Below are 17,500 nucleotides of genomic sequence, written 5' to 3' on the forward strand. Positions count from 1 at the left end.
TTTATATGTCTGTCTGAGGACAGTCACAGAAACATTAAAGGTGCGGAGTTTGAAGATGGGTGTGGTCTGAGCAAGGGAGTCGGAAGCAGTGGTGGGAGGGTTTCTTTGGGGGGGGGGGGGTGGTAGACGTTGTGGCTTGTGTGGGAGAGACACTTCAAGTGACGTCACCCTAGGGCAGTGGTTCTCAAATGGGGCTCCGGTGGCACTTTGCCAGGGGGTCCGCGAAAACTTTTCGGGAAAAAAATAAATAATAATTGCGTGCAAAATCTTCATAGTTCAACAAAAATATTTTATGCTTTTAAATCTAAAATCGTTCATGGATTACATTCTAATCTAACAAACCTATACATTTAAAAAGTCAAGCACGTTACCGTGGAAACACTTAAGCTTAGCCGAAAATCACAAATCAGAATGAGGGGGTCCCCGGTATATTTTCTATCTTGTAAGGGCTCCTTGTCTGAAAGACATTTGAGAACCTCTGATCTAGGGGGCGCCACACTGTGTTCATCCAGGCCTGAGTGGAGAGTTGTGTGGGAGGCTGGAGTGGAACGTGGGGGTGGCGGTGGAACTCTTTCCACGTACACCTCGCCGAGCTCGCAGCCTCCACGTGGTGATGACAACACATTTCTCCTCTCTAACCACCCTCAATCTATTTCCTTCTCATCTCTCTCTAGGTTGCACCAAGCCATCATCCCACAACACATGCTCGCCCTGAACACCCACTCGCCCAGCCAAAGCCACCCCCAAAGCACTCCACGTCGCTCCAGTCGCTTCTAAAACCTGAACACACTTCAGAGAGCAGCGTTAAGTGGGGCGCAGAACCTGTATCAGCCATTGAACAGAGAAGGTGCTTGGTTTGTTGCTGTGAAGCCACCGCCCTGTTTCCTGCCCTCTTCATGCTGTCTGCAGTGTCTATATCAAAGGCTATTTCCCGCTCGTTTCATGCAGTATGCTAAGTGTCTATATCAAAGGCTTTTTTTTTTTTTGTAGATTATTTTGTTAGGATTTTTTTGCCTTTATTGATAGGACAGTAGGCAGACAGGAAAGGTGGGGGAGACAGAGAGAGGGGATGATGACATGTGGACCCGTGATCGGAATTCGAACCCGGGTCGGTCATGTGTGGTACACGTTCTACCAGCTGAGCCACCGGGGATGCGCCTCAAAGGCAACTTTCACCAAACTATGACTACAACCAGATTTACTGTCTGGGGCGTCCAGGTGCCTCACCTGGTAGGATGCAGCCAACCCGGGTTTCGAATCCGACCCGTGGTCCTTTGCCGCATGTCATCCCCCCTCTCTCTCCCCACCTTTCCTGTCTGCCTACTGTCCTATCAATAAAGGCAAAATGCCTAAGAAATAATTATATATATATATAAAAATATATATATATTTATATATATATACTATATACGAGGGATCAGCCGAGCAGCATTTTGGTAAACAAACCGCGTCACTGGGTGGCAACGGTAATGGAACCCTATGGAGCCCAAGTGGCGCGAGGCTTGTGTGTCTGACTCTAGCCGGCTAACTCTGTTTACATTTTAAAAACTGCGACAGTTCACACAACTTTAACACGACATGTATATATTATCAGTGTTGGGGGTAACTCATTACAAAAGTAACATATTACATGTAATATATTACTTTTAGCAGTAACTCAGTAATATAACTTATTACTTATAGGATTTCAGTAATATTATACCAGTTACTTTGTCAAGTAACTCAAGTTACAAATTGAGTTACATTTTATTAAATCAAAGCACATATTTAAAAAAGATACAATCATTTCCTAATCAAACTGTGTGTTTTTATGTAAATAACCACTATAGATGACAATAACAAAGGAAAAGAATAACATTTAGAATTTTGGACGGTTTACACTGACTTCAAGGCGGTTTCAATTATTTTTCGGGATGGTTCCGGGGCGGCGATGTCATTCTGCTGCTGCTGTTGTTTTGGTAAAAGTAATGCAAAAGTAGTGTCATAAGTAACGAGTTACTCTACACAGAAAGTAATATTGTAAAGTAACTTATTACTTTCAAATGAAAGTAACCAGTAATATGTAGTATATTACATTTTGAAAGTAACTTGCCCAACACTGTATATTATACATCAAACTCTTGAGCTACTTCTGCTCTCACTCAGAATGTCAAAATATAAGCGATGTGATGTATAGTTTTTGAGTAATTAATGTTTGTTTGGCACAACTCATTCTATTAACTGCCGCGGGGTTCTGCATTTCTGGGTGTCAAGTGACGTCACGCTGATTCGTCCTATATATATATATATATATATATATATATATATATATACTGTCTTAATGACTAGGGGGGACATTTCTATGCGTCTCCTCCCTCTCCAGCTCCTGGCCCTCTCTCACATCTCCTGCGTCCGGTCTTGTGATCTCACGCGTGACTGTTTGTCTTTGCTTTTCCTCGAGGCTCTTGATGTTTGTCCAAGGTGGAGATCCTGGGATGCATACTGAACTCAACAATGAGCCACTTCCCATTCCTCAGCTCTCTCTTGTTCAGCGGAGTTGCAGTGACGCGGGGAAGCCGGCACCATGACAGAACCTCCCGGCAGTCTGACGCCGCCGCTCGACCTCCTCTAGAGTCTTCTGCAAATCAGTCAGGATTAAAAAATGGACTGGGTGACCTATGACCTGACCCGCTGACCGCCCCCTGCCTCAACGATGACAACGCAACCCGTCAGAACCCGGGGTTCTCAGCACACACACGGTCTGACCCAAACATCACGTGACGTACCACAGCCCGAGTTCAGGCTACTTTCACTTGGCCTCGGAGCAAGTCAAAACATGCTACTGTACATGCACGTCAGCCATTGATAAAAAGCGCAAAGAAAAACGATGTGAATAACCCTCTGCAGCGTACACTTAACGACCTATCACCCCTACATCGTGCGGTTCCCAGACCTGACATCGACTGACTGAGTGTGGCCCCCAGGCGTCTGCTGTGCCCCGTGGTAGTCATGCTGCGCCCTTCATTCCCCAGGGGGGACGAGGGCGGGGGCAGTCTGCCTCTAGAGGTCACTAGTGTTCCCAGGGGCCCGTGCTTTTCCCCTGCTGGGACACCAGTCACATTCTCAGGCATGTCAACTCTCCAACTGAGATATGGATCTCCAAAGGCATCCATCTCCCTGAGCTACCAAAGTAGCTCGGTGAGGTAACTTTCCACTCCTTTGCTCCTAGTCCTTATAAAAACAACATAAAGGGACATTTTTCACTGTTGGAAACTTGGCCCCCAGTACACTTGACAATCATGTAAACACGCAAGAAAATGGAATAAGTAGTCCCATTCAGTACTTTCTATCACTGCTATTCATGCCATTGCATGCCACGGTGCCAGCAGATTGTTTATTGTCTGCATGTAGGCCAGCTAATCAAGCTATCTAGGAGCCATATAACCCGTGGGTTCCACGGGCTAATTGGTCCAACTGAGTCAGGTTACAGAGCAAACACCTTGGCGTTCCCACAGGTGCCCCAGTCAATGACACAAAGAACAATAACACCACGCACTCACTGTGCTGACGTATTCTGATGTGGGACAGGCCAGCTGCAACTTTTCGATAAACAATCACGATGACCCCGTTTTATGAGGTCAGTTCTATACCGCTGAGTCCTATAGCTCGTCTGATATGTGACTTCCATAAAGTTATGGGTATGTTTAGGAGGAGTGGCGTTCCTATACCAAGTCATGACGTAGCGTTGTCAACACTGTCCAGACAATGGCCCCTCTTCAAAAGGTATCTTAGTTGATCTGACATTGGTTTGTGTCTTATTGTCAAATTCATATGGTCATGTGTCCTGAGCCTGACCTATGATCCTACTCATTCTTGGAAGCTTGATGACTTACATCATTATTATTACATATAGAGAGGCAAAGTGACCGCCTACTTCCTGCTTCAGCACTGTACCAGAGATTTTCATCCGCCATTTATTTTCCCATAGACATTTCGTAAAATGCTTATAAAAAATAGTTTTACTTGTTCAAACCAAACGGTTCAGATGTATTTAAAAACAGGAGAGACTAAATAACATTTCACTCGGACCAAAACGTAACAAAATTGCCGATTTAAAGAAAATATTTTTTAAGTTTTGGTCTGAGTGAAATGTTCTATGGTCTCTCCCGATTCTAAATATAGCTGAACCGTTTGGTTTGACGAAGTAAAACTATTTTTATAAGCATTTTACGAAATGTCTATGGGAAAATAAATGGCGGATAAAAATCTCTGGTATAGTGCTGAAGCAGGAAGTAGGCGGTCACTTTGCCTCTCTATTGTGACATGGGCCCTTCTGTTCTGTCCATGATCTAACTTTACTCTGGCAATAGCTGAAACTTTCTGTGTTTCATGTGTGTGGTTTGGTGACCCCCCCCCCCCCCCCCCCGAGGGCGAGAGGCTGATGGTTCCTCTGTGGGCGAGCCACTCTGTCTGCTTCTTACTTTCTCTCTCTGTGACCTTGGTGGGTTGTTGTTGTGGTGCGAGAAGCACTTACTTAAATGAAGGCTATGTGAGGAGACAAGGAGCATAATGGCTAATCTATAGGGTAGAAACCTAGACACCTTTTTTCTCTCTCCAGCCTTTGATAAGGTAATGTCAAGGTCTCTGGAGTAGTTATGTCAGCTGTTTATGAACTTGTCTCCTGACCGCCTAAAGGAACACAGCCACAGTTGTACACAACCACATGCTATATTTGACGAGACCTTTGAGCATTTGATGGTTGTGCCGTCCTCTCTGGACAATAGGTTGTTGTGCAAAAGGTCTCCAGCTGCAGAACAGAGGAACCACTTCAGTCAAACAGCGAATGAAAAAGATGCTAATCTAAAAAAAGTTTCTCAACAAGAATAACACTCACAAGTCTATTTGTGATTGATTCAATACATTATTAAATCACAACAAACGCATCTGTGATCAAACGCATTCTACCTCAGCCAACAATACAAACAATGGAGCTCGATGGAAGGCGGTTATTAAAAACAATCCATCTTGTAGAAGCAGGATGTATGATGTTCATTAGTAGCTGGGTCAAGCCAACACTTGCTAAGCAACCAAAACAAAAGCACCAAGAATTATTGACAAAACCTGTTTCCCACAGCTCCTTTTCTCCCATTACTGTCTGGATGCTATTATGTCCTCTCTCCACCACACCATGAAACATCTCCTCTCTCCACCACACCATGAAACATCTCCTCTCTCCACCACACCATGAAACATCTCCTCTCTCCACCACACCATGAAACATCTCCTCTCTCCACCACACCATGAAACATCTCCTCTCTCCACCACCACACCATGAAACATCTCCTCTCTCCACCACCACACCACGACACATCTCCTCTCTCCACCACCACACCATGACACATCTCCTCTCTCCACCACCACACCATGACACATCTCCACCACACCATGAAACATCTCCACCACACCATGAAGCATCTCCTCTCTCCACCACACCATGACACATCTCCTCTCTCCACCACCACACCATGACACATCTCCACCACACCATGAAACATCTCCACCACACCATGAAACATCTCCACCACACCATGAAACATCTCCTCTCTCCACCACACCATGAAACATCTCCTCTCTCCACCACACCATGACACATCTCCTCTCTCCACCACACCATGAAACATCTCCTCTCTCTCCACCACACCATGAAACATCTCCTCTCTCCACCACACCATGACACATCTCCTCTCTCCACCACACCATGAAACATCTCCTCTCTCTCCACCACACCATGAAACATCTCCTCTCTCCACCACACCATGACACATCTCCTCTCTCTCCACCACACCATGACACATCTCCTCTCTCCACCACACCATGAAACATCTCCTCTCTCCACCACACCATGACACATCTCCTCTCTCTCCACCACACCATGACACATCTCCTCTCTCCACCACACCATGACACATCTCCTCTCTCCACCACACCATGAAACATCTCCTCTCTCCATGAAACATGCAGAAAAGCTCTCTCTCTCTCTCTCTCTCTGGACCCCCTAGAGCCCCCTCAAGGTCCCCTGACCCAACTTTGAGAACCACTGGTCTAGAGGAGTTGCATGAACCCAAACAGGATTCTCTCTTTCCATGTCCTAACCCTCTTATCAGTATTTAAAAGGTTCTTTCCTCCGCGGGCTGTTGAAGGAGTCCAGATAAAGGAGAGTGTGAGACGGCCGGGCCGGGCTGGGTGAGGTTGGGTAGGGGGGGTAGGTGGGGTAGGTGGAGGGCTGGGTGAGGTGGGGTAGGGGGGGTAGGTGGGGTAGGTGGAGGGCTGGGTGAGGTGGGGTAGGGGGGGTAGGTGGGGTAGGTGGAGGGCTGGGTGAGGTGGGGTAGGGGGGGTAGGTGGGGTAGGTGGAGGGCTGGGTGAGGTGGGGTAGGTGGGGTGGAGGCCTGGGTGAGGTGGGGTAGGGGGGGTAGGTGGGGTAGGGGGGGTGGAGGGCTGGGTGAGGTGGGGTAGGTGGGGTGGAGGCCTGGGGGTCAATTAACTGTAGACCCTGGAGTGGCCTTTAGACTCCTTGTGACTGCTCGCTCGCCCTGGGAGGAATGTGTTGTGTCGACTCGCTTGAGTAGTAGTGCAGGATATTATAAGAACAAAAGAACGAGTTCAGCAGTTTGAGAGGATGCAAGAAGCTGCAACTCTGCACAAAGTGACAGAAACCTGGGCTGATCATGTCGAAACAGCAGCATCACTAGAGTACTGCTGTTCTGTGTGCTTACAGATCCTCGTGATTTGGAGGCAATGAATATCATTTCTCATATGATGTCATGGAGCTCTTAAATCAAAATGTATGAGGCCACGTGATAAGATGCTAAACAAGTAATAATTAACCCTACTGAACCAATAGATTACAGTATGTAGAAATGAGGGTAATGCTTTAGAATACAGCCCGCAAATAAGCATGTAGTTATAGTCTACTACGGGGTACAAGGAGGTACGCTATAAGTACAGTGTGGTATCCCGTAATTAGCCGAAAAGTACAGAATTGGTCCCCTGCTTTAGAATACAGCCCACGACCCCGTAGTTACCCTGTAAGTACAGTGTGGTACCCCGTAGTTATACTATCACTACAGTGTGGTACCCCGTAGTTATACTATAAGTACAGATCTTGTTACCCTCTAGTTAAAGTCTAAATTCACTCCTTGTACCCCGCAGTTATACTATAACTACACTCCTTGTACCCCGTAGTTATACTATAACTACATGCTTATTTGCGGGCTGTATTCTAAAGCGTTACCGAAATGAGTGAATCAGAGTCCGTGTGACGGTGTGAGTCCTGAGTGCTAGCGAGTTGTTGCTTAAACTCACTCCCCATGGCAGTATAAAGGCCCGTTAACCAGCTCCGCCAAGGAAGCTAGCTCTCTTGGTGTTGCGGTTAGTACGTGCGCTTTGGAAGCGGGAGAGCACGGAGAGCGTGGTCTCGAATCCCGCCTCTGTCTAATATTTCCACTCATTCATCCAGAGTTGTTGGAGACAACAATCCATACTTGTGAAAATGACTCAGATCATGGCTCTCCTCTGATAGCGTCCCCCCCCTATGTTCAGTAGAAGCACAAGCACCCTGCAGAGAACATGGGGATTTAGCGCTAGCAGGGCGGAGGTGATGTACTGTAGCATAGCTCACCATCGCATAGCACGCATACACACCTGCTTCATGGTGTCCTTTGAATCCAGGGCCTCCGGCAGCGGAGTCTGTGAGAGAGAGAGGGGAGGGGAGTTAACACAATTATAGCATTTCTACCACATACATCATATTTAAAACTATTTCACTGACATGTAAACGTGTGTAAGTCGTCCCACGTTGCTTTGGAAAAGCATTCCTGAGGAACTAGCTGGACTGGTTGCTTATCACTGTGTGGCATGTGTCACGACGCTGCGCAACCACAGGCTACGTAGCCTACATCCAAGCTGGACTAGATAGATAGAAAAGTGCAATATTGGATTTCAGTGGGATGAGAATGAAGAAATATCAGAGCAATCTGTGTTGAGTTACCATCCTCTCTAACTGAGTGTAGGAGTCAGTGTGGGAGGAAACAGTGCATCGAAATCAGGAGGAAAGCAGTCGCCTGTGTTTTGATGCGTGAAGGGCTTGCTTTTAACTTGAACAGACAATGTTTCTTATGAAAAACTTTTAAGTGTGCCAAGTATTTAACGATAAAAAAATCAAAGATAACGCGTTCAACCCCTTACTTTGCAGCGGGCTATGTGAACTGGGTGCTGGATCCCCAAAAACAAAGTCAAATAAAAAAAAACGAAAAGGACATGGCACTCCAAGTTTAAAGATTTATTTGTGTGGCAATAAATATTTAAACTTTGATGTAGCCTATTTAACGATGAAATATCTGCGCTGGTTGCTACAGATACTCAAAGTTCTTCACATCATCTTCCAGTCATTCCCAATTCCAAAATCCGCACTGGCAACTAGTCGGATCGATAGCTTGAAGCCGCTGCCACGTATAAAAATATCACGTTGCCACGTCTGTACTCTGGCCTAGAGCGAACTTCCTCTTTCCTCAGTTTTTATCTAGAACGCTTTTATGAGCTGCTCACAGTCACACAGTAGATATGTGTTGTTCCCAAGCCGACGGCTATAATGGACAGACACCGAGGCTGAGGTGTCACTGGCCTTTGTTGAGACCCATCTTTTCCCGTATCTCTCCAGATCTGGTGAAACTGTGGCTCCCCCCCCCCCCGAGGCCGCGCGGGTATAAAAGAGTATCCGAGGATAAAAGCCAGCTGACCTACAGGCAATTTGTCCCAGTGTGGCGTCGCAGGCCAGGACAAAAGATGTATAGTATCGGATATAATACCTGTTTACATTATGTGTGGGGAAAACTGTTGGTGCCTTTGTGCTGCGCTGTTCACCTATATTAAGTTAAAAGTTAAGTTAAGTTATCCTTTATTTATCCCCATGGGGAAATTCATCCTCTGCATTTGACACATCCTCTACTAGGAACCTTCCTACAACTAGGAGAAGCGGGCAGCCACAGTGCAGCGCCCGGGGACCAACTCCAGTTCTTTTGCCAGTGCCTTGCTCAGGGGCACTGACAGGAGTATTAACCCTAACATACATGTCTTTTGATGGTGGGAGGAAACCGGAGCACCCGGAGAAAAACCCACACGAACACAGGGAGAACATGCAAACTCCACACAGAAAGGACCTGGGACGGACCGCTGGGGTTCGAACCTGCGACCTCCTTGCTGTGAGGCAACAGTGCTATAACCACTGAGCTCTTGTTTGAAGAGATCAGAAGGTTAAATATGCAAAGTAATCACGCGTGACATACCTGGCATTTAGGTGTAAAGCACCTGGCTCTATTGATCAGGCAGCTGTTCAGTTCATTATATAGGCTACATCAAATCAATGCCCCCACCGCCCCTATTGACAGAGTACATGCGGTATGCTTTGGTCGGTATGCTATATATATGCAGACAGCCATATCACATGATCTAGGCCTGAGTGGTACATTGCCCTCTGCTCTGTAACGAGCTCAGATAAAAAAGTCTCCTTCAGCATATTGCAAGGCAGTCATTCTGGCTCGTTAAGAAACTGGCGAAATATGAATTTGAAAAATTCCACTGATTACTATTTTGTTTGAGAGCAGTGGGACAAAAATGGCTGCATGAAATCATGTAGCCTGCTTTTATCAAGTGTGACCCAACCAGGAAGACATGTGCCCCTTGAGTGAAAAATTTAAAATATGCGGGGAAACCAGCTGTCTTACAGACGCTACAGGCAGACGTAATAAGAGAGGCAAAGTGAACCTCACTTCCTGCTTCAGCACTGTACCAGAGGTTTTCTTCCCGCAATTTATTTTCCCATAGACATTTTGTAAAATGCTTATAAAAAGTGTTTTACTTGGTCAAACCAAACGGTTCAGCTGTATTTAGAATCGGGAGAGACCATAGAACATTTCACTCGCACCAAAACTTAAAAAAAGATAGAAAAAATATTTTCTTTAAACCAGCATTTTTGTATGCGATCTCTCCTGTTTCTAAATATATCTGAACCGTTTGGTTTGAACACGTAAAACTATTTTTATAAGCATTTTACAAAATGTCTATGGGAAAATAAATGGCGGATGAAAATCTCTGGTACAGTGGCTGAAGCAGGAAGTGACGTTCACTTTGGCTCTCTATGGCAAAGCGTTATGAATGTGAGGCATTTGGTCCTGCTTTGTCTCCCTGTCTCACTGATGGTATGCAGGAGCAAGAAGGACCGGGGAACAGAGCCCTGGGCTTCTCCTAATGATGATTGCCAAAATGAGCTCAGCGTTGCCCCTGTTGGTGTCTGACCGCATGTGCTCACAAGAGGAATTAGCTAATGCCTCACTATGTGGAGCCACTTTAATTGGGTCCACTGTGGGTATTACTGTAGGCTACATGCCAAAGGACAACAAAGCATCTAGTTTGGGAATGGATCTCTGTAAATCTCAGTCATTTAAATTAATCTCAAACCTAACATATTCCATATACAGTAAAAGAAGGAATAAAAAAGTAAAGTGAAAGAATATTGAATGTTCTTACAGCAGATCTCATCACAGATCTCATCACAGATCTCATCAGCACCTGTTTGATCATGTGGGAAATGTCAAACTCAATGCATTCAATCATTTGATCATTATGGTGCTTTTTTCAACAGAACTTCATAGTTGTCTGTGTCTTTAGGTCATTATTGGTTAGATTAACACATCTGTGTGTGCGGGGGGGGGGGGGTTTCCTCTGTCGTTAATCCCGTATGAGATAACCTGAACAAACACACCTTTTACTTAAGCCTTTCTCCTTGGCTCTTGTTGACATGTATGAATTTGAGTAGAATGCAGTACAATGCAGTGTAGTATATTTCAGTGTATATTCCAGTGTTGTAGTTGATTCGAGTCTGAGTCCCGGACTCATTTATAGGACTCGTGACTCGGAGTTGGACTCGAGCATTCACACATTCGGACTCGGGAAGTTGGAGACTCGGACTCGTTAATTGTTGATGAAGACTTTTTTCGTTCGTTTTTTTTTTGGCCCTAATAATTTGGCATGAGATATTGTATGTCAGCTCTGTTAATGGGAACTTGACTCAGACTGTTCTTTGGTGACTCAGACTTGGACTCGAGACTCGACTCGGACTTGAGATATCGTGACTTCACTACAACACTCGTATATTTACATAAATACTTTACACGTCGCCTTGATATGCAAATGTAGTCAAATGTATGTACTTGCTAAAAACAAATCTGCTCGGAATGTGATATTTTAGTTTAAAGAGCATGGTGCAGGTTAAAAAAAAATCTGAATTGACATTTTGTGCTCATGATTACAGTGAAAACACTCCAAAAGACAGGTTACAAAAACTAGTCTAAACGCAGCTATGTGTGATTGAAAAAAAAAAAAATCCCCCAAATCCCATTGCTATATACCCCTTCCACATATTAATGCAATGTGGTCTCCAACCTGCACCATGCCCTTTAAACAATGCTAAAAAGTCAAGTAAATTTAGAGCCTATAATAAGAGCACTTCACCGGCTCTTCCTGTGACCTGGAAAGAAAAAAGCTCCCTTTGTGTAAACCAAGAGGGGGCGGTGTGTTGAAGGTGGACAATAAACAATGCACTATTTATAACCTGAGTTTAATAAAACTTTTTGGTTGTGCTTTGCTAACTTCCTGTGCCCCCACACCCCGCCCGCTAACACAATAGAGAAATCCACCTCAAGTCTACTGGAAGCATTCTTCAAGCATTGTTTGCCAACTTATAGCGGAGTCATAGTGGAGGTGAGAGGAAGTACGCTTTAGTCCCATTTTCCGCATCCACACACTGTAGGTAGACCTCTCTGAGAGTGGTGGACCTATCACTGCAGACCTCTCTGAGAGTGGTGGACCTATCACTGTAGACCTCTCTGAGAGTGGTGGGCCTATCACTGTAGACCTCTCTGAGAGTGGTGGACCTATCACTGCAGACCTCTCTGAGAGTGGTGTACCTATCACTGCAGACCTCTCTGAGAGTGGTGGGCCTATCACTGTAGACCTCTCTGAGAGTGGTGGACCTATCACTGCAGACCTCTCTGAGAGTGGTGTACCTATCACTGCAGACCTCTCTGAGAGTGGTGTACCTATCACTGTAGACCTCTCTGAGAGTGGTGGGCCTATCACTGTAGACCTCTCTGAGAGTGGTGGACCTATCACTGCAGACCTCTCTGTCACTGTAGACCTCTCTGAGAGTGGTGGACCTATCACTGCAGACCTCTCTGAGAGTGGTGGACCTATCACTGCAGACCTCTCTGAGAGTGGTGGACCTATCACTGCAGACCTCTCTGAGAGTGGTGTACCTATCACTGTAGACCTCTCTGAGAGTGGTGGGCCTATCACTGTAGACCTCTCTGAGAGTGGTGGACCTATCACTGCAGACCTCTCTGTCACTGTAGACCTCTCTGAGAGTGGTGGACCTATCACTGCAGACCTCTCTGAGAGTGGTGGACCTATCACTGCAGACCTCTCTGAGAGTGGTGGGCCTATCACTGTAGACCTCTCTGAGAGTGGTGGACCTATCACTGCAGACCTCTCTGAGAGTGGTGTACCTATCACTGCAGACCTCTCTGAGAGTGGTGTACCTATCACTGTAGACCTCTCTGAGAGTGGTGGGCCTATCACTGTAGACCTCTCTGAGAGTGGTGGACCTATCACTGCAGACCTCTCTGTCACTGTAGACCTCTCTGAGAGTGGTGGACCTATCACTGCAGACCTCTCTGAGAGTGGTGGACCTATCACTGCAGACCTCTCTGAGAGTGGTGGACCTATCACTGCAGACCTCTCTGAGAGTGGTGGACCTATCACTATCACTGTCACAGATCTCACACAGCACAACATGCATCGGTATTCATAGGATTCCCTTGATGTCACAAGCATTTTCCTAACAATACAATACACACAGCTCATTGGCTGTTTGTGTCATGTGATTGTAATCCACCTGTTAATTGATTACAATCACCTGTTATTTTCCTACCAAGATGGCTGTGTGTGGTGATGTAACAGAATACTGTCAATATGTGCAGTATCTCCAGGCCTTATGATGTATGGTGATTCTAAGAGAATTTTTAAGATAAACTTTTTTAAAGAACCAGTTCGCTCCCAAATGAAAAGTCTGTCATCTACTCACCCTCGTGCCAGTTGAAACACAGGTGAACTTTGTCCATTAAACACACAGGGAGGTTGGCAGCACAACTCAAGAGAAAACTAAAGTCAATGGTGACATGGTTTTCTCTCAGATTGTGCTGGCAACAACCCTGTGTGTTTAATGGACAAACTTCACCTGTGTTTCAACAGGCATGAGGGTCAGATTTCATTTTTGGATGAACTGTTCCTTTAAGTGCCAGTGTGTCCAGTTGTTATGATACTGGCAGCATAGCCCATTAGTCCAACTAAACAACCAGATCCCACAAGACATTCACCTGAAAATGAAATCAGCTTCCCCAGCATATAGTGTTACTGTACCACCTCATTTGACCAATAAACTGTTACTGATGTTCTGACCAATACAGTGCATTTTAAGATAATTCATAATCTGCTAAATCAGTCAACTAGCTATAAACATGCCCAAACATGCAGAACAACCTGCAATAGTAGCTATAGCCTACTACATGATGATGAAGATGAGGATGATGATCTGTCTACATTCTCATTACCCTCATCATCGTCACTCTCATTGTCATTCAGGAGGACGATCCACCTGACAGACAGAACCACTCCATAGATGTTATGTGTATGACTGGAGGCACGGAAGCGTCATCATACCCAGCTGATGCCTCGTATGGTCGGCGTTGACACGGAGGAGCGGTCGGGGAACACTTGGTAATTGTAACTCCGAAATAGATGCATCTTTGCCTGGGATCAAAACGGCCAGCAGCAACTTTCCCGGCAGGCGGCGGACTCAGCAGCAGCCCCTCCGGACATGATGATCGTATCTACCGACAGCAGCGGCTCGGTACAGAGACGACACGGCGGCGGCATACCGGGAGATGAGGGATAATCCAGGATTCCGCATTTTTTCAGACGACACCCGAGCCCGGTGCTTCTGTCCACCTCCAGGCGGTTACTCCGCTCCGTGTGTCTTCTTTACCCAAAGCCCTCACCTCGCTATGACTGACTGCCCCTGTGCATACAGGCTGCTGTGTTCTGCCATCCCTCTCAGCACAGGCGCACTTTGTGGAGTTGCGTGTGTCAGTGTGTGTGCGTGTGTCAGTGTGTCAGTGTGTGTGTGTGTGTGTGTGTGTGTGTGTGTGTGTGTGTGTGTGTGTGTGTGTGTGTGTGTGTGTGTGTGTGTGTGTGTGTGTGTGTGTGTGTGTGTGTGTGTGTGTGTGTGTGTGTGTGTGTGTGTGTGTGTGTGTGTGTGTGTGTGTGTGTGTGTGTGTGTGCGTGTGTGTGCGCGCTCTTTGGCAACTAAACAGGGGGAGTCATTAAGGCGGCCTCTTCTGACATTTATTAATTGGCTTTAATTGATTTTGATTGACTTCATTCAGAGTTCTCGTTTGTGCGTCTATGATGGGAAGAGCATGTGACTTTTAAATGCCAAGGCCTAGGTCAACTTTACGCCATGTTTATGTTTGTAGGAAAAGTTTTAAAAAGTCTAATTTATTATCAGTGCCCAGTCAGATTTTCACTAATTGGATTTTCACCAACAGGCAGTGATGCAGTTATTTTTTAATCAATATAGGCTATTGTGTGTGGGTTGTTGTTGTTTTTTACATAAAAGTGAAAAACTTCAACATAAGACAATAAAAAACGGAATAATAGTAAAACAATAAGGCAAAAAGCAACAAGACAAAACAGCAACAACAACAAAAAAACAACAACAATACAGAGTTCCCAAACCTTCTCAAACATCAAAATCAAGGAGCCTTCAAGAACTTTCCAGATGCAATTCCATCAAACTCAAGGACCCCACACACGGCATAGCTTTATGTCAGATTTAAATCAGCTTAAAAAAGGGTGAATAACTCTATATTAATTTCCGCAACTAAAAAGGAAAGTTAACTGAGTTGTCACTACATCCTTGCCAATGAACATTTCAATAAAACCACACAAACACCCCCCCCTTCCCCTCCCCTCCTCCACCACCACAGGCACAGGAAGGCCTGACTGTTGTGTTCAGATTTCCATCTGATAGTTTATAGGTTAATGAGACCGAGTCAAGGGCACATCTAAGGAGCCATAGTGTTCCAGCAGGCAGGCACTGTTGTACAATGTGGTTTGTTCTGTAGTTCAGACGAGCCGTGCACACACACACGCACACACACACACACACACACACACACACACACACACACACACGCATCGAGTGCAGAACACCACATACACACACACACTTATCAGGCTGCCCAGCTGTCTGGCTAACCCGCCACTGGGGGCACATGGACGCACAGATAAACTCTTTCAAGGGCAGACCGTTCAAGTTAAGTTAGAGAGAGCAGGCAGACAGCTGCACACCGGTGTCACACACACACACACACACACACACACATGCATCGCCAAATGCACCTGCAGATTTGTCCAGGGGTTCAGAGTTCTCAGTTTGAGCACAGGCGGTGTTAAACTGCCATATAGCAGGCCTACCCAATTAATTTATTACCTTAATAAAAACTCAAATTACAATGGTCTATATTTCATTGCATTTTACTGATATATATATGCTGTAATGTCCAGTTGTGAATGCCTGGTGCTATCCTGCTAATAGCATGTAGCTTTCTTTGATGTTATTATAACCTTATCTTTGGCTGGGCCACAGAATTACTGCACGGTTGTTGTGGACCGGATTTTCTCTGTGGTTTCAAAAAACAAGTGACTTACTTCCCCCAGCTCTGGCAACGTGACCCGTCTAGGAGGTGGAGAAAGGAGGGATTTAATTAAGCTTCCCACAGACATGGCTTCATCAGCAGTATCTGTAGGGAGGAGGAGGAGACATGGATGGAGAGACAGGAGAGTGGTGAGAAACACAGAAAGTGCATTAACAGTCATTAGGTATAACGTTGCTCTTCAAAGTAGGCCAAAGTGCCAAACGAGGACAGGAGAACCCCTCTATTTGAAACTAGATTTGCCACTTTTCTGCTGCGACTGGATCGTGGTCAACTGTGTTCCGCAGGCTGGACACGTTACATAAGCCTCGTTGCAAAACCCCAGCTATTGTTCCAGCAGAGGGCTGCCCTTCCTGCACTGACCTCTTGAGTCAGATTGCCATGTCTTTCCACCTCATGGAGTACGCTGACAAGAACATCTATTCTGCCCCCTGTTTACCACACTTCACATGTTCCTCCAGCAGAGTGAACTGGTGAAAGCTGGGACTGCCTCTTGTCTGCATCTCCAACCCCACCTGTTGCAATACGTCTGTTTGGAGCCATAGCTACTCCAGCACCAGCAGGGGGTGTAGTAGTGCAGGGGGGTTTTCAAAGTCTGAGACTGTAGGCATCCCCCCCCCCCCCCAGACAAAGCTTAGAAAAAGGAGCCCTCCCCCCTCGCTCAATTCCTGGATGATTATGAAATCATGATTATGATATTTGATCTATATATATTCAAGTTTATTCATTTAGGAAAAAGTTGATGAACTTGAAAATTTGATCTCATAACAATTGAGCCAAGATAGTCTGATATTGCTGTTTGACATACATCAGACTACACTAAATACATGCAAAGGTCTGTCTGAAGGCATTTATTAGTTTCTGACTCTGGGAGAGTAGGAAAAACAATAACATGACCCAAAACTACTGTAACTCTTAACTGTCTCTTTAACCAAATCACAAAGTGATTTGGTTAAAAAGTTTGGTTTGTTTGGTTACAAAGTGTGGACCAGTGATGTCACTGGTCCACACTTTAACACTCAATAACTGTCAAATTAAATGACAGACTTCAAAACCGTTTACAGTTTTCTGATATACTACTGATGTTCTAATGATACAAAGCTGGTTGAAAATGGGCGGAGTGTTCCTTTAACTGTCTCTTTAACCAAATCACAACACATTTAGGCTATTCTATGTGATCTCCTTTTGTTAACTAATGTAATAATAACTAATGCCATGTTTTCCCCCCACTTCCATTCACTGAGCCTCCCCTGAAACAGCTTGGAGACCCCCTGGGGAGGCCCGCCGCCTCCCACTCTGAAAAGCCCAATGCTGGATCACAAGGCCTCCAGAACTTCAATTTCCTGCCTATCATAAAAAACACCCTCCAAATAACAGCATCCCAAGATTATGTAGATAAGATAGCTGCGCCACACAAGAAGCTGTACTCCCTGTTCTCTGAAGTGACTGTGAATATATAGCCTACTACACCATCACCCCCAGAGAAAAAAAAAACAATAACTGCTTACCAAGTGTCATGGGGTTATAGAAGATGTTTATCTCAGCTGTCTCTGCATAAGCCCAAAACGTCCCATAAACCAACAAACGAAACCCAACAAGCAAGCAAGCAAGCAAGTAAACAAACCAAACAAAAA

The 17,500-nt window shown here is 45.4% G+C and overlaps 1 protein-coding gene across 1 annotated transcript in view; it reads right to left on the reverse strand.

Moving 5' to 3' along the window:
• The window catches only part of rapgef3 (Rap guanine nucleotide exchange factor (GEF) 3), a 31,955-nt gene extending 17,918 nt beyond the window's left edge, over positions 1-14,037 (reverse strand). The window contains exons 1-2 of the mRNA XM_083656809.1: positions 13,810-14,037; positions 7,681-7,725 (exon numbers count right to left, since the gene is read on the reverse strand). Of these exons, the coding sequence (XP_083512935.1) occupies positions 7,681-7,725; positions 13,810-13,893 (129 nt within the window). The 5' untranslated portion in view covers positions 13,894-14,037. The remainder of the gene's footprint in view (positions 1-7,680; positions 7,726-13,809) is intronic.
• Positions 14,038-17,500: the final 3,463 nt, after the last annotated feature.

This window comes from Poromitra crassiceps (assembly GCF_964638095.1).
Source record: "Poromitra crassiceps genome assembly, chromosome: 20".
Classification (NCBI taxonomy): Eukaryota; Metazoa; Chordata; class Actinopteri; order Beryciformes; family Melamphaidae; genus Poromitra; species Poromitra crassiceps.